The sequence below is a fragment of the Plectropomus leopardus genome, chromosome 9 (genome assembly GCF_026936395.1).
Source record: "Plectropomus leopardus strain MGB_pleo_1.0 chromosome 9, ASM2693639v1, whole genome shotgun sequence".
Classification (NCBI taxonomy): domain Eukaryota; kingdom Metazoa; phylum Chordata; class Actinopteri; order Perciformes; family Serranidae; genus Plectropomus; species Plectropomus leopardus.
In genome coordinates, this window is record NC_142184.1 from 29,276,173 (window position 1) to 29,298,945 (window position 22,773).

Here is a 22,773-nt window from a genome sequence, read left to right on the forward strand (position 1 = left end):
AAAGAGCAGCTTCCTGTATAGTCCGGAGGAGCCTCCTGAGGAAGGTGAACTTTTGGTGCTCTTGAGAAAGTCATCTGACCTCTGATTGCTCTTGCTCCAGGCAGCCACCAGCTTTAAATGTTGTTGTACAGGTCAGTTCTGAGGTGGTGGTGTGAAAGACGAAACTCTATTATTATGGTCATTAGCTCAAACACACCCAACACTGGACTAAACTCCACCTCCTTCCATGGCAGGACAGTTGAGCAGGTGACAGCTTTAAATATCTTGGACTCATCATAGACAACAAACTGAAAATAAAGAGGGGAGATTGTAGAATTAACACAAATTTTGCAACACTGAGAAGGAAAACGTGTTGTTTTTTTAGAGAGAGAATTCATTTGTGCCAGGAAAGAGACTTAAAAAACATCCAGAAGACAAACAAACAGAACAGGAAACAGGAAAGAAAACTGAATTTTAAAAAGGAATCTTTGTCAGCTGGGGAGATAAACTTTCTGCAAGAAACAATGATTAACAAAACAACAATGCAATGTGAACATCTATAAAAACAAGACAAACAAACAAACAAAAAAACAATAACAACCCAAAACAAAAATGTTTGGTGATTATAGTTTTTAGATCAAAGGCAAAACTAAGAATCACAACCTGTGCCACGGCCATTTCTGCACTCTTGCATTTTCACCTAATAAGAGTACAATAAATAGCACATGCAACAATGAAGCAGGATGTTGTTAAGATGCTTTTCTGTGTTGGTGTGAAAGAACGTGGGAGTGAGAGAAATAAAAAACAATTCACAGAATATGAATAGAATCTATCCTTATCCTTAGGGCAAACATCTTTGGTCTTATTTAAATGATCTTTAATGCACAGTCTGAAGTGCATTGCCAAGTTGGGCATTTTCAACTCAACTTTTTCAAGTTAAACAGTTCATTATCCTGGCCAAAGGTTAGGCACGAGGGGCAAAAGGGCTGTATCTGGGTTTTACATAAATTCACCTTATATGTGATGTCCTCAGCCTACTGTTGTCTGTGGGGTCAATCTGACCCCAAATGAAATATTTTGCCATCAAAATATGTTTTTTATACTGATGTAAACAAGGTCTATTGGCCCTAAATTCCAAAAGGAAGGGAAAAATGTGTGGTAATGGTTTTGGACTGAGGTAAGATTAAAGGTGTAACACAGAATTGTTTGACAATTCATACAATATTCTTTAAATAAGAGTCAAAACAGACCCCAGAGGGCAAAAGGTGTATGGCAATCGGGAGGACATGATGAGGGTTAAAAGACAGGTAGCCTGTATTACTATTTGCATGACTGATTTGGCTTTTTTTTCCTTTTTTGCTGAGATACACATTACAGTGCAGTAATGTCACTGCAGCAGATGTTGTGGGACATTTAAGAAGCACAACTAAAAAATGGGGATATAAACTTGAGAGAGTAAAGAGAACTAAACCTTTAGCTTCGAAAATAAAAGTTAGTCAGCTCCTGGTGCCCATTAAGAGGGTCTGTTTTAATGGGAAGTCGTATAGCAGCTCAGAGGCTCCGCTCTGCTCTCTGCTATGTTCACATTCAAGAATATAATGTTTTCCTTATTATTTGTGTAATAATTTACCCAACTGCAAGTCATCTGTGTGTCCTTGTGTGTGTAACAGGCCATGCAAACCTGCAATTTTAGGCACATTTTACTAACTAAATAATGCACCCTTAAAGAAGCAGGAAAATAGTGCACCATTCTGCCTTAAGACCAGGCTATTATTGGTCGATGGCACAGTTACTTCCTGCTGACTCAAAGCAGCAATGCGCTAACAATGCACCTGACCAAACCTCTTTTTACAACCTGCAAGCTCATGGGCGCACAGATGAGCGCAAGTACATTTTCTATTTACAGGACATGCGCCTTGAAAATGCAACATTGTTGGGCTGAAAAGAGCTATGACAGTTGCATTGCATTGTGCACTCTTGTGTGCTGGGGTCATATAGGGCCCTTTATGTAGAAGCAAAAAATACTTTTTCTTATTGTGTATACATAGACTTTATTATGAAAATGTACAGTATTTTTTCTAATTGTACACAAACATGTCATATAAAGAAATGTTTAAATCAAATTATTTGAAAGCATTTTTTTCTGAGTTGACCTTTGGGATTTCAGGATAAGCACTACATTTACAACGGATCTGCATCAAACTTGTCCAGGAATGTGAGGAAGTGTTAAGTTGACTCCTGTTGACATGAGTACTCATTATATATTCTTGACAGTACCCAAACTGTTGTTGCTATGCTAGTTATGTGGGAAAAGTCATTCTTAGCATTTGTCTTTTTTAATGAAATCGAGTAACTTCTGTTCTTAAATTTACACTGCAAATTTCCATCTGCTCCAGAGCAATTCACCTGTGACTCCAACAATGTGTCCTAGGGAGTATGCTGATATACTTCTAATTTGTTTGCCTAAAGCTGTTTAGATGGAAACATAATTGCTCCCTGGATAGTGTTCAGTGGCAACTTTTTTTTGGTGTGTGTTTGCAGTGCTTCTTTTTTGCACACAGCACCCCTATTTAGGTTGGATGAAAACAGGAGACACTGATCCTAACTATTAATTTAAATTATCTACATCTATCTATCGGTGTTGTGCTGCCAAAGAAAAAGTAAAAGCAGAAAAGCCACAACCCTGGGGTCTGTGGGACAAGGAGATCTCCCCTGGAGTGACTGGACTTAAGCTGTTGGCTGAGACAGGAGGCACCATACTGGGTGGGATAAGAAAGAATACATTTTCATATGTCATATGTGGTCATGTTAGAGACTATGGCATCATTCCAAATTACATTAACTACTTCCGTCCCCTTTAAACACAGAGCTCTCCCCATTAAGACGCACTGTCTTTCACCAAAGCTCATTATATCAAAAGGCCTGACAAACATTTTTGTTTTACTTGACCAGTTTTTTGAACATTTTCAAACCTACTTTTTTAACATCTATACTTTCTAGCTGCTACCCTTCGTCCTTCCTGTCTTTCCTGGCTTTGCTTCATTTCTTGGTGTAATGCCGCCACCAATGGTCAGTCAGTGATATAGCATGAAACTGGCAGCAGTTATGTGTCATTCATGTGCACAAGATACAACCAAAATAAGGCACCACTTGTTAAAATATTGCTTTACAGCACTTCTAGTGGTCAAAAAATCCCCAAGCTATCTTTGAAATTATTCTTTAATTTTGTATTTTTTTATTATTATTTTTATGTTTATTCCACTGACTCAATAACTCCTCCAGATTAAATGACAACATCATTTGTCTGTCTTTCTAAACTGTTACAAACCACTGTTGTCAATTAAAAGCATTTTCTCATCTGACAAAGCTAAGTCAAGGATTGCCATTTTATGGCTTGGTTAGGGAAACATCAGCATAATTTAGTTTAAAATTAATCTTTGTTCTGCATATGCAGAATCTTTCACAATTATGGTATTGGTAGTGTTCTGGCTTCCATTTGCAGTTTGTTTGTAGTCGAAGTACCGTGATCAGACATGTTTGATTGGCAAGTAAACAGTCCATGTGGAGAGGTTGAACGCATCGGCCGAAATCATCTCACGACAAGTTAGCTAGCTTAAAAAAAACAACAAAGCTTTCATAAGTCTTGACCTCAACATTTATTGGCTATACCGGATCAGCCTAAAATAGCCCAAAGGCTTTGCTGTCATCAGATGATATCCAAATGGGTCCAGAGATTGGGTTAAAATGCATACTGCCTTAAAGGTTAGAGGATCTTTGTTGTCAAAATTGAAATAATACAGTGTTTTTCCTCTTGCTCCACATCGTCACACTGTTTCCTCCTTTTCTCCCCACAACAACCCTAATATTTCCTATGGCCACTATCGTTGTCACTTGAACATTTATACTGCTATTAGTTATTTTCTTGAACAACTGATACTGCCATTTCCTTGGATGCACATTTCCATTGACTTATATTCTTTCACTCTTTTTGGGGTATCTTGTAGTACTAAAATGACATCTTGATTCTGAACCTTGCAAGGAATGAATTGTTTGGTCAATATTGCCAGCCATATTCTGTTAGTGGGCGTCATGCTAGAACTATTTATATCACCAGCCTGGACTATTTTTGGACTGACCTTCAGTGTTTGCCCATGCTCTTACCTTTGATCACTTACTAACACTGTAATACTGGTGTTCAGCTTTTGTTTTGTGTGTCTGGGCATTGGGATTGTGTGTATGGTATGAGGTGAATGAAGACATGGGACTAGGTGCATTAATGCTATGCATTTTTTGGGGTAGACATAATTATACTATTTGGGTAGGATCCCATGCCAAGAGGTTACAGGTTCTGAAGTTTTGATGCAAGACAAAAATCTTCCTTTGATCATGAAGCCCAATATTACTGTATAATCCTCCGTTTATCAGTGAAGTGTATGAACTACACTGCAGACTGAGGTCACTACTCACAGTGACAAACAGAAAAAGAACAGGGAGTGGATCAAATCAATGCTAGTACCATTACTCAAAGGGCTGCTTTGCCAGTATTCAATGAGCTTTGTACACTAACTATTGGGTAGTATGCGTAAATGAAGAGTGGTAAACTTTCCTCCATTTAACCAGCATCCAACTCTCCCTGCCTATCTCCAAGCTCAGACTTTCACTGGCTCTTGGGCTGCTGCTCGAAATGCACGTTGTACTTCTTCGTTTTTGTATGCCCTACACCGAGGACACAAAGAAAATGGAAGAAGGTTGAAATGCGAGAGACCTGCTCCTTGCTCGCTTTCTCTTTCTCAGACCGAGACCAAACTGTAAAACTTGGCAGTGCTGATCAAATTTAAATTTTAAATTATGTTACATTATAACTTATGTCTTTGCTAAAATGTCTTTAGAAACATAGTGTAGTGCGCTGTTAAGATGTTATATTCAAGTTTGTGAACAGGAAGTGGGTGCCATACTGCCATACTGCTTCCTCTCTCGAAAAAACATTGGCTGAAAAGCTGAAACTAAATGGTAAAACTTGGCAATGCTAATTAAATATTAACCAAGTTACTGCATTGCTCTCTATTGCCTTAGATGTTTTCAGAAACATATTTTAGTGTACTGTTTAGCTTTAATTTCAGATTGTTTGTTAATAGCTGGCTGCCATATTGTGTCCTGTTGAAAAAACGTTGCTATTACATCACCCACAGGAGTGTTTATTGGTCTGGTGCAGCACAGTGCATTCTGGCAGATTCTTTAGACCTTATTGTCATCCAAAGCCCTGGTAAATGTCTGCATGTGCATATTTGCAAATTGTATACTTGTGTACTTGTATAAAGTGCATATATATGCACTTGTATATGCAGTGTATATTTCCACTGTATGTTTCCTCAGTCTATTAAAGTCCACATAATGCATGCAGGGAAAACATTTAAACTGTTGCTGCAGGCCTGTGTTCTCTCCATTAACACAGCCAACTGCAAAGAAGCTACTTTCACCTCTGATCTGCCTTGAATGTGAATCTGAACTCAGTTTGCTGAACCTGCTTCTTTTGTGCAGCTGTTATTCATGCTTCTTTACTTCTTTAATCAGCCAGTTTCTTTCAAGCCAGTAATACAATTTGATCTTTTTCTTCCTCAAGGTGGTCTTCAGATGGAGGTTTTGACAAGTCTATTGATTGACCCTTAGCTTCACTAAAGAGAACAATGTGATTGCTCCAGCATTGACCCCTCTGTGTGAGTGTGTGTCACTGAGTCTGTGTTACATTGAGCCTACAGTACCGTGTAGTTTGAGCCCAGTTATTTAGCACCATACTTGTCCCTGATTCGAGATTGATATAACACTTTTGTTAATCTGAAAGAAACTGAAAAAAGAAAGAAGAGTAGAATGAATGAAACACATAACAAAGCAGTGATATTTGAATACAAGCTTTCCTAAGAAGTTTATAATTTTCTATTTTTTCTACTTTTAACATCAGCTACTTGATTAACAATGCTTAACTAATGCATCTAATGTCAGTGCGCTAAGGTATACTGTCTTAGGGCCGCAGAATAGATGAACTTTTAATCTTAGTTGCTCTAATTAGAGCAATGACCAGTAAATATATAATATATAAGTCAATATATTTTGGTTGGCATCACAAACAGCGCATATACAATTTAGTCCGGTCTGTCATCAGTGAGTATCAACAAACTGATGATTCACAGAATACATCATGGTTGCTTGTCACAAATGCAGCTGTTGAAAACACAAATAGAACATATAGTTTTCCTTGTAAAAGCCTTAGGTTTTACTTTAATTCATACATATTCATTTGTTTATTATCTACACCAAGCACTTACAGAAGTTACTACAAGAAACCACAGATGCATTTGGCCAAAAGTCAGCAGTTAACACAGTCATTAAACGCGGGCAGCTCTGTGTTTAGTAGGTGTTCATTTTTTTGAACATGGAAAACTATTATAACACAACAATGTCAGTGTCATTTTATGCCAAAGTCTGTTATCAATTAGCCAAAATAATTAAAAAGCCGACAACTTTTGCTGCTGACACTCAGCAGGCTGCAGCAGAGACTGTGACTTGCCACAGCAGTAATGGCTGCACTGCGACATGGCTTAACACACAAAACAGTGGCTGGATTTGTGTATAGCTGACAGCAGGCAGAGATTTTATTGACTCTGCATTGACAAGTGTTCATTAGGAAGAGTGCAGTGTCCTTTAAACGTCACTGTGGGAGATTGTCTTCTATCAATCAAAGCAGCAGTAATGACTGGCATTACAGGAGCATGGGACACCTTTAAAAAATAACATCGAGTACTTGCATTCCTGTGGATGCGTGGCTTTTTGTGTATTGTAAATTACAGTTTCAATAACTGTTGAGTGAATTTTTGAATAAGGACTGCCTTCAGAGATGAACTTCTGAAACCATAACCTTTTCAGTCCAACTCCAACCATTTTCTGTTCTTTGTATATAGTCTCCCTTTGGAGTAACTCCTTCTTTACTTTTTCATACCTTTTCATCTGTGCTCCGGTATGTCGACTATGCCGCTTAGTCCAAGGAGACGCAATACCTCTGCTGAACTTTTTGCCATCCAAGTGTTGAGTATTTGAGAAATGTGTGTATGAGGAGAATTTGTATGTCTGTTTGATGAGGATGAGGAAGCTAAAGTCCATGTCAGTTTTTTTATTTCTTCTTCTCAACCTCCTTTTTCCTCTCTTAAGCCCTAAAGCTTACTGTCTGCGCTTTCTCTGGATCTTTCTTGGCAGCCCTCAGATTCATCTCAAGCAGGCTGAGGCTGACTAGCACTGTCTGGTAGTTGTACAAGCTCTTTTGCTTCCTGGTCTTTTCTGGTGTCAGTTAAGGAAGCACAAACACAAAACACATATTGAGTGTCTTAACTGAGGTTTGGTGCCACTCAGTCAAGACTGAGACTTTCAAGTACATGTCTTACATTTTGAACCCTCTGTGCGAGGGGTAGGAGTCGCCTGACATCGATCTGCTGGCCCTATTGTTTATTGTTCATATACTTCAATACCGCAGCATGCAATTTTTCTCAGGTTTGTGTTAACATGCAGTCATCATCCATCATAGTGTGCTGCTTTTAAGTAGCTATGACATATGATAAAATCATGTTGGACTGCATAAAATGGCCCACCAGGACAACCTCTGTATGACTTTACATATTTTGGAATGTCACACTGGTGAATGTAATCCTTCACATTTCCTCTAAAATGTATATGACAAAGCATATTAATAGTAAATTCATGTATTATAAGGGAAATACCACTCTTCACCCTCTGCTCTTAGTTTTATATTTGCCCCTTTTAACTTTGTTGGGATCTTCTTCCTTGCTCTAAATGTGTTTAATCCAGAATGAGGCTAAATTCATGGGGCCTCTAAAAATAGAAGCACAGGTCTCATGATTTATTACTGGTCAGATTATTGTCATGTAAGCGCTCTGTTAACCTCTCTAGAGCTCCAGAGGCCAACAAGTTGTCAGTAAACAAATGTTTCCAAAGTGAGTGGAGCCCATAGAGACACATGACAACCATTAAACTTTTAAGACAAAATGAATGACATATTGGCCCGTAGAAAGGGTCAAGATGTGTTATACAAACTCCAAGGGGTGAATGAGCAACCTAAGTGAATGTGAATTAAAGTGAAATTCTGCAGAGAATAAATGTACTTGGCGACAGGCTGCACATCTCCAACTTCTTAGCAATATGACCAACTCAGTCCCCCTCATTTATGTTGTCAAGCACTGGGTTACATTGGGTTTAAATCTGAAATACTGCCATATAGGCGCTTTTGCTTTTTGCTTTAGTGCCACATAAAGTGGTTGTTCTTTTCTGAGACATCGCTGCATTTCCAGCTGGATTTATGCCCTCAAAACATGTATTTTTAACCAAACACGAACTTTTCCTGACCATAACCAATTGGTTTTTATGCCTAAACCTAACCACAAGTTACCCACAGTGTTGGAGAAAAATAAAGTTTCAACATATCAACAACATGATAACACACAAATGTCAGTTTGCAGAAGCATAAAATGCCAAAATTTTCTCTGGCACTTTGGTTGGTCATAATGATAAATGCCAGTTCAGCTGTTTTGCATTGAATCAAACAGGTTTAAGCTCATACATCAGACCGAACCGTCGAAACTGTAATTCAGCCAAACTCATGAGGCCTTTGCACGTTGAGTCCATTTTTTCCATCCAAAATTGTTTCACATTTGAAAATAAATTTGACCCCATGTTGTGTCAATCATGTTTTCACACTGCAAATCCTAATGCATCAGAAAAAAACAGACTCAGTGTGCAAAGGCCTTTACTCTCGTCATGTGTTAGCTGTTTGCCTCTGTCTACCTTGCTTTTTCTCTCTCAGGAGAATAACTCACTTTTACTTTTAGCAGAACTGTGTTTTCATGCAGCATCCAAATAGTTTATTTTTAAAACAAAAATACACTTACATTTCTCCTAATTTACTGTGATGACTGTCTACATGATATTTTTTAAGTAACAATGTGGACCCAGAAAAAACCCCACTTGCTTTCTTTGCAGTTACCGTATCAGAACATCCAATAAAAGGTCTGATCGCTGTGGTAGAGGATGCAAATGGATAAGGAGTTATGAAAAACAGAGATGAGAGGGAAGGATAAAAGGATTTAATGAAAGGCAGGAGAAAAAAGAGGGTGAGAAGGGACAGATGAAGTCAAAAAAACCTAATGGGAGAAAAAAGGAGATGGAAGATGATGAAAGTAAAGGAACACAGAGAGTAATGAAAGATGTGCAGCAGAGGAATCAAAATGAGAAGGACAAAAATATAAACCATAACTAATGTGTAATAAGTCCTTTAAATCTGCTCTGTCCGTACTGTCTTCTGTCACTGCTGCTGTACATTTACACTTTTGAACATCACTGGTGTTTGATGATTTGAGTGTACGGTGCATACAATTGCTGAGCTCCAGGTAGTGACTCAATGGTCATACTTTGAGGGGCAACAGATTTTGTTCACAAAGCACTAACCTGCCAAACGGCCACCCTGTAATAACAGTCTGTAGGTTACGCTGTGGTTGCCATGGAGTCTCCCGGGGTTACGGGCAGAGAATAGAGCATGGTTCCCTTAATTAGAAGAGATTGCGCATGATTACACAGCGGCTGGGCCAAAAAGACGAGAGCTCGCATACAGACATAAACACACACACACTCAGTAATGATGAGATGCTGCAGGTCACAGGTAACAGTGTGGGTGGACAGTTAATGTCAAGGGTGTGTGTCAGTCAGACACCCAGTCCAGATGTATAGCATCATATCACACTGCCTGTGTTTCTTGGTGTAAACAAGGTTTTACCCTTACAAACCTTTACCAGGTTTGGTTTCATAAGTGGGGGGATGCAATTACATCAGATTCTTCAACAAAAAAAACATCAAAAACAAAACTATTATCTACATTTATAGACATTTCTCTCAGTCAAGCACATATGTCTTGACCAGGTGGTAAAAAAAGCAATAGTAGATCAACAAAAAAATGAAAGTACTCATTACTGCACTAACTCTACTTTAAATTGTGTTTGCTTGATAGAAACCAGATACTCTAATAATTCTATGATAATGTTGTACATTTACATTTTTTTACTATAAAGACCACTGTGTTTTATTGGTTTTCTTTGACTAATGTCAGTCCTTACATGTTGAACGATGAACTTATTAGATTTTGATGGTCAGAGGTCAAAGGCGAAGGTCACTGTAACCTCATTCGTCTCACTCTTATAAACTTGATATCTAAAAAACATCTTCATGGAATTTCTTCAAATTTGCCACAAAATTCCATTAGGACTTAACAATGAATTAATTAGATTTTAGTGGTCAAAGGTCAATGTCACAATGACCTAGTCTGTCTCATCCTCATAAAAGCAATATCTCAAGAACATCTTGAGGGAATATGTAAATTTGGCACAAAAACATTGACTTGCGCTCAATAATCAACTGATTCCATTTTGATGGTGAGAGGTCAAGGCCACTATGACCTTGGGTTGATTTCCTCAAATTTGGCAAAAACGTCCACTTGAATGGACTGAGTAGAATGTGATGGTGTTAGGTCATAGCTCATGGTCACTTAGATCTCGCAGAAATAGTTTTTGGGTCATAACTCAAAATTTCATTCGCTGATTATGACAACATCCCACAAAAATGTCTAACAGGATAAAATGATGACATTTCATATCCAAAACGTCAGTGGTCAAATGTAGCATTGTAATGTTCTGCAAAAACACTTTCCTGGCTATTATTCCACATCATAACTCAGGAATAGAAGGGGAGAGGTCGGACACTTAATGTGTGACACTAATCTTTGGGTTGTATAGATCTTCTGTGCTGGCAGGTTGAGGATGTGTGTAAAGTGTCCATGTTTTGTGTAGCTTCTTTGCAGCAACATCTACATTTGAAGCATTGTCAACTGTCATGTCTACATATTTGTTTGGACAGACATGGATGTAAACTGTAACAGCATCTTGACCAGTTTGTGAAGGCATGCAACTTTTTCCTGAACAAAAATAGAAGAGGTAAAAGTGTTTGAGTATGTCTGCAGTCTTCCTCTCAGGCTGCATACAGCTTTAACAACCTTGAGCGACAGGGCAACCTCTGTGTTGGCAGAGACAAGCGGATTGGTTCCATGTCAGCAGTAATGCTAACATTGTACCCGATTGTCTCAATGAAGAGGTAGCTGGACCGAAAGGTGCAGCTCTAAATTTACTGGTACATATACGTATGTGCCACTCCTCACCTGTGCTCACAAGCCTTAAGCACTGACAAAAAATATGAGATCAAATTAGAGTAAATTTGGTGTGGCTGGACTACATTTTAGAGACAGGATGATAATCTTAGACAAGTCTGGAGTCAAAATGAGTGCAGTGACGTGGCTTGGGCGTCTGTACAGCTTGCAGGATTTCTGTATTTGCACTACTTGCGACATACTTGGCAGATAATGTCATGTTGTGTTTACCCATCTGCTTGTTTTATGTGTGTTTGGTTGTGTTTCTCTCAAGTTGCAGTTGATCTCCCTCAGCCTCCATACTCCTGTCATGAGATTGAAAGTACATCTCTGTAACTTTATATATTTGCCACATTTTACTGTTACATTAGTAATTTTTTTTTTTTGATGCATTATAGGAACTAAAATTGAACAAATATCTATAAAAACAATAACAAGGAGGGAGCGCATGCCATGCATGTACAGAGAGAACTGGAAACAGCTTTGAAAGCGGGGCCTGATTCATTTGTATAATAGTTACTTTGTGGCGCATGTAGCTTAAAAAGCTTGATTTGGACAGTATAAAATTACCTGGATCTTATACATTGTGTACAGAAAGCGCTCTAGAGGGCTCACTAGAGCAGAACTTTAGGTTTTACATCCCGCTAACTTAAATAAGGATAATATGATTTAATCTTGCAGCTCAAACAGATTTTGAAATGTTATTGGACCAAGTGGTCAAACTTATCAAATTATATTTAAACAAGTAATTTTGAATTTTAATTTAAATTTTAAATTACATACACTTATACAGGTAGTATAAGGTATTTGTGCCTTACAGCATGACCTAGTCCTCATTTAACTATAATTATACAAGTAGTAGGCCTCTTGATAGATATTTGTACCTAACAAAATGAACTGTTCTCTATTTAAATACATTTTTACAGATAGTAGTCTATTCTGGAAGAAATTTTATCTGCCAAAATAAGGGATTGCAGGTTTAAGTTACAGCAACAGGGACAAGGCAAAGAAGGTCATATGTAGTTTTTGACCATATTACCATCATCAGAAAAGAAAAACACTGTGTAATATGCAACCCAATATATTTTTTTCTCAACTGAGCTAATGAGCAAATGGGAAAGGAGAATGATGCTGTGGTAGAAATTGTCTCAAAGCCAAGAAAGATGAACTGCAGCAGTAAATTATGCTTACTTAACCCACTATTTTGTAAATATATACAGCTTGTTCAGACATCTTCTCCTTGTTGCATTCACCTTGTTTTAAGTTTTTAATATACAGAGTGACCAAAAGTTTGTTCATAAATAATGAAATTGCTGATCCCCTGTGCCATCGGACTGAAGCCAACCACGCCAATAAGTCATCCCAGGCATCTGTTACGTGTTTGTTCGGTGTGTACCACAGGGCCTGAAAAAAATCTCGGGGAATCACTGAACATGCCACATCTTGTGATTTATTGCCTGATAAAAGCTGAATATGCCCCATAAAACACATTATGAAAAACTTTTTCAAGCCCTCCCCAGGGCATGTAGATTCTTTTTTCTCCATTTAATCTCAGTGAAAACAGGCTTTCATTTCATTGTACACTGAAATGCTTATCATACCGCTGTGACAAAGGAGCCTCTGGAAGTGTAAAAGCTCAAGTAAAAGCAATTTAGTTTGACAGACATTTTGACAGTTATTTTCCTCGTGCTGTTGTGAATTTGTTTACACACATCCTGCATGTGAAATAATTTGCTCTATTATAGACACCTATCCACATCCACATGCATGTGCACACACACACACACACACACACACACACACACACACACACACACACACACACACAGATGACAGCTGTTTAATCTACTTCATTTCTACTTATTATCTTTTCTATTTTTCCTTTGACCCACATTGGGGATTCGTCAGGAATGCAACATTCTTTCATTGTCACTCTAGCAGTCCTGCAGTGGTGCAGCATTTTTTTCTCCCATACATGAATAAGTGGTAATTTAAATATTATCATTATACTGAAATAAGTTCTCATTGTTCAAATCAAAGTGCACAATTTTCCATCATCTCGGGCAAATATGCAAATAAGTAAGTGCAGAGCCATTAGGAGAAAAGCACACTCAGACCTTTCAGGATACAGCTAATGAGGGATTTATACTTGGGTGTCAAATTAATGTTTATGCCTTAGACTCTGCATTGACATGTAGTGTACCCTATGTTGTAACCTATGCTGTAGGGTATGTGCACTTCCCTAGAAATGTATCTACATGCAGAATGCCACATCTGTGATTGGACGGCTTGGTAGCATCCCATTTCCATTACATGACCAAATTGGGGAGAAGTTGACTGAAGAAGTCTGCAAATATGAATATTAGTATGACTCTTATTCACCACACTAGAGATCAAAGATTAAAGACTAAAGATAGTCAGATTGCTGCAAATTATTGGAGAGAAATTTACATTATATCAGTGTGGACGTGGTAGAATGTACCAAGAGGTGGAAAAACTTTACCAAACTGAGCAGCGACCAAGGGGAAGAAACATGACAACTCAAGACAAGTTAGTGTTGCTGTTTGAAGAAAGATGTGACAAAGGTCAAAACAATGGGAAAGAAACCCTGCTGCCTGCTGCAGTCTGGCGTTATAATTGCAGAGGGACAAATACCCCTTTTTCATCAAAAGTTTTTAAAAAATAGGTAAACCCGCAACAGCGGCTGAGATGGGAGCTTATGGCGATTGCTCTCCCATTGCCATAAGCGCAGAGCTGTTTACACGGCCCTGCAGCAGACATGTATGCATTTGGTTGTGTGTGTGTATTGGTTTTTTTTTGTGTCTCTTTGGTGGACAGAGCTGAAAACTTTACGGTAGTTACTTCTCTTTATTTATATCTTACTCATTTAGTCTCTCTTTCAAACTCGATGCAGACTAATTTGGATCAGTGTTTTAGCACTGCTTAGATAAAGACTGATGGTAATTAGTGGTTGTCCGTCATTCCATCTTGTTAAGATGTTCAGTTAAGGAGCTAAAATGAACGCTTTCACCTGGGTATTGTGTTCCCGTTAATGCTGATAGGAACCGGAGGTGATAAATACCTGTGACTACTGCAGAGTCATTGATACTGATCATATGCATTCCCATTGCATTAAAAAACGCCAGATGTTAAAGGGTGTTGTGTTGTTGTTTTTTTTGTGCAGTGGACATGAGGCTAAAGACACACCAATACACAAGTATAAATGCTCACAACGGCACGGGCCACTTTCATAGGCTACGGCCTAGATATGACATTGATTTGGCACACTGACTTTGGTGAATTTTCATCCAAGATTTTCTCCTGATATTTGCAGTTTACAGTGACATGTGAAGCTGTTTTGTTAAATTTCATGCAGTTGTGTAAATACAGTGATCTTTGTCAATGTTGGCAATCTCAGATTCTTTATCTGGCACCATCATCAGGTCAAAATTTTAATTTGTCCAATGCCGAGGCTCATTGATTTAACAGTTTATCTTACTTACAATGACCATTGCAGCCTTACAGATCCATTAATGCAGACTCTCCTCATGCATAACAAAGGGGATCTTACCGGAAACAAATTAAAAGTCCTCATATAGATTCAACACTGGTGAATATACAAATGGCTTAATGGAAGGGCATATACAATATAAAGCCACTATTTATAGACAGCTTATTACAGCAGCAGACATGCTTATATTGTGGTAAGTCTGGCCCTTTGCAATTACAGTATTAATGCTGTACTCAACCCACTTAGCTCCCTGGTGATTAAATAAAAAAGGGTTTATGAGCTGGGGAGTATAGGTATATTTCCCTGCCCCGCCCCCACATCTCCACGTGGCTGCATTGCGACATGCTTCATGGGATGCCAGTGTGTCCTTACTGCGTCATTTATTTTATGTACAGCAGTAAAATGGGATTTACTCAGTAACTGCTGAACTGTGTGGCGATCACACTTGTGTTGAGCTGCATTTCCACTGACAGATTTATTATTGCTTTATTCTTCACAGTTTAAGTCACAGCTCTGTGGATCTGTCATCTGTCTCTGTGACAGAGTAGCTCTCTCTCTCTCTCTCCCTCCTTCTCTCACTTCCCCTCTCTCTCTCTTACACAGATTTCAATTGACGCAACTTTCAGAGTGCTGATGGTCTGTTCATTTATAACACTGCTCTGCCCTCCACTTGTTTCCCCCTCTCCTCTTGTTTCCTGCTCTCACTTTTTTCTTTCCTTCGTTTTGTCTCCTACTTCCTCTTCTCCCTTGTGTCCTCCTCCTCCTCTCATCTTTTGTCCTTTCTTGTCCTCTTCTCATGGTTTGTCCTCTTTTCTCATCTCCACCTCTCCTGTTCTTGCTTGTGCTCTTCTTTTCTCCTCTTACTCGTTCACCCCTGTCCTCTCATCTTTTGTCCTTTGTCTTCTTATCACCTCTCCTTGTTTGTGTCCTCCTGTCCTCTAAACCTTTGTCCTGTCTTATCCTCTTCTCAATTGTTTCCCTCTCTTCTTTCATCTCTTGTCCTCTCATCCTGTTTCCTTCTTTCCTCTCTTTCCTTCCTCTCCCTGCTTGTTTCCTCCTCCCCTCTTATCTTTTATTCTTTCTTGTCCTCTCCTCCTTCCCTCCTCTCACTTATCTTCTCGCTTTTTTCCTTCTCTTCTCTTCTCTTCTCTTCTCTTCTCTTCTCTTCTCTTCTCTTCTCTTCTCTTCTCTTCTCACTTCTTTCCTCCTCTCCTCTTTTTTGCCCTTTTTGTCCTCTCCTCATGTTTCTCCTTCTGCTCTTCTTGCTTGGTTTCCTCCTCTTATCATCTTTTATCCTCTCTAGTCCTCTCTTCTCTCATGTTTCCGCCTCTCCTCCCCTCTCCTCTCCCCCTCCTTCAGTTTTTCCATGCTTGCTCAGCACTTTCTCCCTCTGTTTCCCTGCTTCTCTGTATATTCTAATGACACTGCAGTCGTTGGGACTGCTTGCGGTGTCCTTGTGAAAAAGTTATTGTAGGGTTATCTGGAAATTCCTCAGACCAGCGCATAAATATTTCAAGTTGTTTGGATGAGTGTGGATGGATGAGTCAGATAGCAGACCTGACAGCTACAGCACAAATGGTGGGACAAAAGGGCACCGCGATGCATCACTCTCTCTGGTTGTTTGCAGAACTGTTGGCAGCAGTTTTTCCCACCTCACATTAACCTGACAACAAGCTCGAGAGCAAACATCTATTGACTACAGTGTTGCATCAAGAGAATAAATTATAACAAGCTCTTCAGAAGCTGTTGATAACATTGTGACTCTCTTGTATGTGTCTGTGCAGATGGAAAGGTGTATGCGTTGGGAGGTATGGGAGCCGACACAACGCCGCAGGCCCTGGTGAGAGTTTATGAGGCGGAGAAGGACCAGTGGCAGCCAATGACCTCCATGCCCACGCCGCGGTATGGAGCCACGCCCTTCGTAAGAGGAAACAAAATCTACATGATGGGTAGGAAACGAGATCTCACCATCTAATTTTTCCCCTTTTTCATCTCTTTACATCTCAGTATTGAATTCACTAGCACTGTATGTTTCTGTCCCCATAGTTTCCCAGACTTTTTTAAAACCCTGGGATCCCTTCACAGTTTTTTATGGTGAAATAATATAAAACATGTCAAGTAAAATATTGAAATATAACAAAAAGGAAGGGAGAAATTCTTGCAGTACCCTTGGCACCTTTTCTTAAAGCACCCTTGGGACCTATTCTATCACTACTCATATCTGTCTGCTCCAAGCTCCAGGAACAGCGCCAGGGTTTGAAAACAATTTCATACAATGACCAAAAGTGGAGTTACACTACCTGGATCCATCACATCATGCCATGGGGCCCAAAAATACTTTTTCCCACAGACTTAAATTGTGAAAGAAACCTCAATGAATCTGTGAAAACATTTTTCTGAGTGTCAAAACCCCTATGAAATGATTTGTTTCACTATTGGGATTTGATCCATTCAGTCCGCTAACATTTGGAAATTCATGATGAGCCCCCAAGATAAGGTCTTCTTTTTTTTTTAAATCTCCATTCGCAGAGGGCTACACTGGAAGCTAACTGGCCTTAGCTAGTTAGCCGCTCTTATGGACAAACTGACACCTACACTGTACATTAACTGCCACTTGACAAATCACCTCACACACACTACGCACTGAACTCAGTGGGATGGGGATGAGGAAAGATGATTGGAATATCTGAATACTTTGCAGCATTGGTACATGTAGCTGTCACATCTCTCGATACGGTAATTGCAAAAACAAATAGCTGGAGTAAAAGATGTGTAACAAAATGTTGGCCCTTTTTTAACAGAGATAGTGCTATAGGGCTGCAACAAAGTCCTTTGTTTATGCCACCTTTGCATTTTTATGCAAACAATGGTGGAAAAAGAGGCGATATGAGCATGATGTGTTACGCAACAGCATCTGCCTCTGCTTGGAGGGTAAGGAGCTCCCGAACCTCATTGTTTTTCCACTGCGGTCATTTATGGCCACTGTTCCTTCGCTTTGAGTTAACTAACTGCTGCTAGCTGCTTTTTAAATCTCCTGTGGTGGGTCGGACGCATAACATGCATCCCACCAATAAATTCTCATCCCCAGTTGTCAGATATCCCTGCTTTGTCAGTGGACTTCCATGTCTATGCATTACGCTCTAGCTATCCTACTATGTCTGCTTTTGATCTGGTGGAATGCCGCAACCAACACCAGGATGTCAACAAAAGCACATATTTAGGATTAGGCAACAAAAGCACGTCATCATGAAACAACATGATTTGGCTCTCCATTCATACAGGATGCAAACATTAGGCTCCCAGGTAAAAGTCTGTGGTATGTTGGACCCATCCACCACCCCTCCTGCTCACTGTAAAGGGACCCTTGCACTCCTTATATTGCATCTTTTCCAGCAGCATTTCACCCTGACACTGTCCAGCATCTTAGCATAAGGCGGCGACTGAGCGGCATTATGTCTTAACACTGTGAAAGGTTCTGTCTGGGCACATTACAAACTGATGCTGCCCAGTGGCCTATCATAATGCCACAGAGGTGGCTTTTGGCATTGGTATCTTTCACCAAAATCACTGACAAACAGGTAAAATCTGACGACTTCGAAATGAGAACAGGCTAGTCCAACCTATGGTCCCGTCCTGATTCAGCGCTGTTACTACCTTTCTTGCCAGCTTAAAGGTAAGACAACTCATTCCCCCCAAATCTGCATTGTGCCTTTTATTCTGCAGTTGAGGCGGAATAATGGTGCAATATTCTTGCCTTAAATAGGCTGTGTAAACAGGGCTTACGTTGTTGTATCCCTCTGCATTTATAAATGGGTATACAGAAGTTGTGGAGCTTTCTTAGTTGGTATATGGTATATACCTGCATACCACATACACTACACCACTGCCTGCAGTCTGACATCACCTGGGAGTTCAGTTCAGGGATTCAGCAGAGTGAAGAGGGACGTGTTCAGTCACTTTCTCAAGGACATCAGTGATATATTTGAAGTGCCTCGGTCCCCGGGTTTTGGTGCTGTGGGACCATTTTCAACCTCTGTGCTAGTCTGTGCTCAGACAGTTGATAAAGGGATAGAGATTGTAAGTTTGCCCGCTGTCCCTAAACGATGTGATTGTACTTTCGGTCTGTCTTACACACTTGCAGTATCTCTCTGTTTTACTTTGTTGCTTTCATGCAGCACACACACACCTACTGAGCCGTGGGTCAAAAGAGTGTTGTTCTGTTTCCGCCATAAGCCTTTTAGCTCTGTGACTTTATCTGCCTGGCAGTTTTAGAGCTGTGAAAGGAACTGACAGAAGGACAAAAATGTGCCGCTCAGGTCCAAAGAGACTCGCATCCTTGGTACAATATTGATCAGGACAGAGATGGAGTTAAAAGCTACTCTGTAGGAGAAAAAAAAGCAATGTGTATGCAGTGCACATCCTGCGTTTTGTTGTTCCCATGCAGTCATTTTCCATCCATGATCAAAGGTTGTATTTGTTCTCATTGTGTCTCTTTGGGGGGCTGTTATTGCTCATTGACACTTGGTAAAAATTTCACGCCACCACTATGACAGAAATTGGAATCACACAAAGCAGAGGAGGATGATTTTATCTCACTGCCGAAGCGTTTTGCAAAGAGATGAATTCATTTCACTGCACGCTACCAGCAACAACACAGTCCACGTTCATCACAAAGTAGATGTAACCTCGTGAGAGCAGCAGCTTTCCATATCAATGTTTTTATTCTCCCACGCTCCACCAGAGGGGTAGAATAACTCCTTGCTTGTGTGCTGTGCTGGACAGAGCTTGAAACACTGCGGACATGCAACAGAAGCAGATGGAGAAAACATATGCATCAGTTTGGCAAGAAGTTAGAAATACTGCAAATACTGAAAACATCAGCAGATTGACAATGGTGGAATACAGTGGATAAAATTTATTCAAGCACTGTACTGAAATGCAATTTTGAGGTACTTGTATGTAACCTGAGTATTTCCATTCTACTCTATCCCCATTTTATAAAATATCATTAAACAGATTTTCAACATGAGTAGGCGTGCTCCTAGTAAATCAATATATTTTTTTCATATAAAAGCTTCTGGCTTTTTAAGGAAAAGGACAACCAGCCTATGAAGAACAATGCTTCACCTAAAATAAATATATACTGTTGTGAAACTCAAAATGTTACCTGTAGTGATATAGTGTATGCACATCAGATAATTAGTAATGTTAACGGTAAAATAAGAAACCAAAGTTATACATTTAGTATATTTTGTAGTAGTTTTTGACTAGCCTGTATACCTAACCTGTATGACAGAATTCATGAAATTTAGTCATAACTTTTGGTTTTGGTCACCTGATCACCTGGCCTGTTGCCCTGAAGATAGTTTATTCTACTAGAAGGGAAAGTGTGGGAAGCTGAATGTGTCTTTAAACCATTATTTATCCATTCATTTGACACATTTTGACATTAATCTTTGCGTCTTAGCTATTTTTTGATCCTCTTTGACTGTCATTAATACAAATATGTGGGTATGTACATCATTTTTGCTAAATTGTAACATAAATAATTTTGAAATCAGCTGAACTGCATGCTCCTCTGGTTGGGACCACAGTTTGATTTAACATATTGTTTGATGTGTTGTTAAAGGCTAACATTTCCCCTTTATATCTATTACAGAAAAAGTGTGACATTTTGGGAAATTCATGCATTTGCTTGTTTTCAGAAGAGTTTGATGACATTACTAACTCCGAGCAGTTGCTAGGCAACAAGTGGAGACACCAGGGAGTTCATGTGCCCAGAAACAGTCTGGCACATAACCCGCCATAAAGAGACAGTCTGCTAGCCCCTGCTAATGTGTGCTTACCTTTTTTTCTCTGACCAGACGTCTAGGACAGTTTTAACAAATTATCTGCTGAGGTCTCTTACGCTCAAAAAAAAAAAAAAATGGACCCAGTGATATAAACTAGTGAAAACAATGAATTAAGCAGTTTCACATTAAAAAATCTGGATTTTTCTGACCCTTCTGCTATGTTGCTAACTACAGTGGGCAACGGAAAAATGCGAATGACCCTATTTAGAGCCAGAGTTTGATTTATTTGTTCTGTTCTGTAGAAACATGCCGGTGCATTAAGGGATTTTCAATGAAGAAGACCCACTCACTATGTAGATGTAAATGTCTTACTCTGAGTCAACTACAACACAATGATTTTTATTTTCAGGTGATTTTACACTAAATAAAAACATGCTTATTGTATTATTTTCCATTTCTGACAATATAATAATATATCCCCTTAAGTCCTACACACTGGACCTTTAAATGAACAGATGTGAGTGAAGAAATTGATCATATTCATCAAGATGTTGAACCGTTGCATTAAGAGGTATATAGAGACCCATACAGACATGTAGTGCTAAACTTTTGATCTTAAGCATCCATTACTTTAGATTTATAATTATATGGGTTAAGTCTCAGGTCTTACCTGGGAAATTTTGATATTGTTTTTCTGGCGACTACCACTCTCACCTCTCTACAAAGAAAATTGAAAGGTCTCTGTTCTGATTGAAGTTCAGTGCATGTGGTCTTAGCACTACTGTCAGAGGAGGTGCTGTTACTGCTTAGCAATGAAGGAAATATTTTCTGTTGTGTTTCAGTACTGGTATGACCTTGAGTGGTGTGCTTGACAATAAGGTTTGCATAATGTTTGTTTGTGAAAGAACAAAAAGACTTATTTCTAAAGCCAAAAAAAAAAAAGATAAGTTGAAGTAAAAATAGCAGTTTGCGCTATGATTGAAACATCCGTAATTTATCTGTGGACTAGCACACCAAATTACAGAGATGTTGTAATGATGCCAGCTGTGAAGTGCATGGGACTGAGACACACACACACACACACACACACACACACACACACACACACACACACACACACATTTATACCACAAAACACATTATGAGCAATGTGCAAACAGAATACCGTGATGCTAATGCTTTTTGTCCCTTTAACTAGAAATCCAGCTTTTATTTATTGCTTTCTTTCTCTCTCCATCATGCTGTGTGAATATAATGCCTGTTTACTTTCTGTACTTGAAAACTTCATTGTACCTTGTAAAATTCAAGCTGCTTCTTCAGCTGTTGCTCCACTAGGGGGTGTATTTGAAATAGTGGGTGCCTCAACCCCCTTTGATTTAAATTCTGTGTGTTCCCAGGAAGCCGCAGACTTACTGGCATATGACATAACTCATCAGGCTTCAGACTGCTTTAAATATGTGTGTTTGTGTGTGTGTACACTTGGAATCAAGGATTTTGTTGTCAGGGCTGGTAATCAGCACACAAGTGCAGCTGAAAAAGAAGCTGTCAACATGTCAAAGCTGATCAAAAATGATTCTGCATAACAAAAAGATATGCATATGAACATGCAAATCACTTCTCTTATTGTAGGACTTTCATACTGCATGTTCTTGAATGATATATATATATTGAAATAACACCACCCTTCTGCAGCTGCAAAGACAGATAAGGAATCAAAAAAGACAAATCTCCTCTCTCCCCGGAGCTCTTTTTACTACTGAAGCTTTGTGTCAGTTACCAGCAGATAAATTAGAAATGGCCACTAGTGTTTATACCAGCCAGTATCTTGTACCAAACGGGCAATTCAGTAGGAACAGCAATGTATTATTGTAACACCAAGCATTACAGCCTGTAAGAACACAAACCATATCACAGCATTTTGGCTGCTTGCTTTCTTGGGCATTTTGGGAGGAATCCAAGTGGTGACTGCTTTGGATTGAAAGCCTACTAAGAAAAAAGTGCTCAAGGACTCAAGCAAAAGCAACAAATCAAATGCAAATTATAGCACTTGAGTTAACTACCTGGTCCTGTTTAGGTGGAGCTAATGAGAGAGAAGAAAGACCTGGGGATATTTTGCTTTGCTCTTTTCAGAAGCATTAAAAATCTGAAAAGAAAATACTTTTGATATATTCTTTTGGCATCTCTAGCAGAAGCTGCCCTTTGGATTTTAATGCTGCATGTTCAGTATGTTATGGTGTTTTAAT

The 22,773-nt window shown here is 39.2% G+C and overlaps 1 protein-coding gene across 1 annotated transcript in view; it reads left to right on the plus strand.

The window, feature by feature from the left end:
* The window catches only part of klhdc8b (kelch domain containing 8B), a 202,704-nt gene that overhangs the window by 116,139 nt on the left and 63,792 nt on the right, over positions 1-22,773 (plus strand). The window contains exon 3 of the mRNA XM_042492578.2: positions 16,523-16,687. Within this exon, the coding sequence (XP_042348512.1) occupies positions 16,523-16,687 (165 nt within the window). The remainder of the gene's footprint in view (positions 1-16,522; positions 16,688-22,773) is intronic.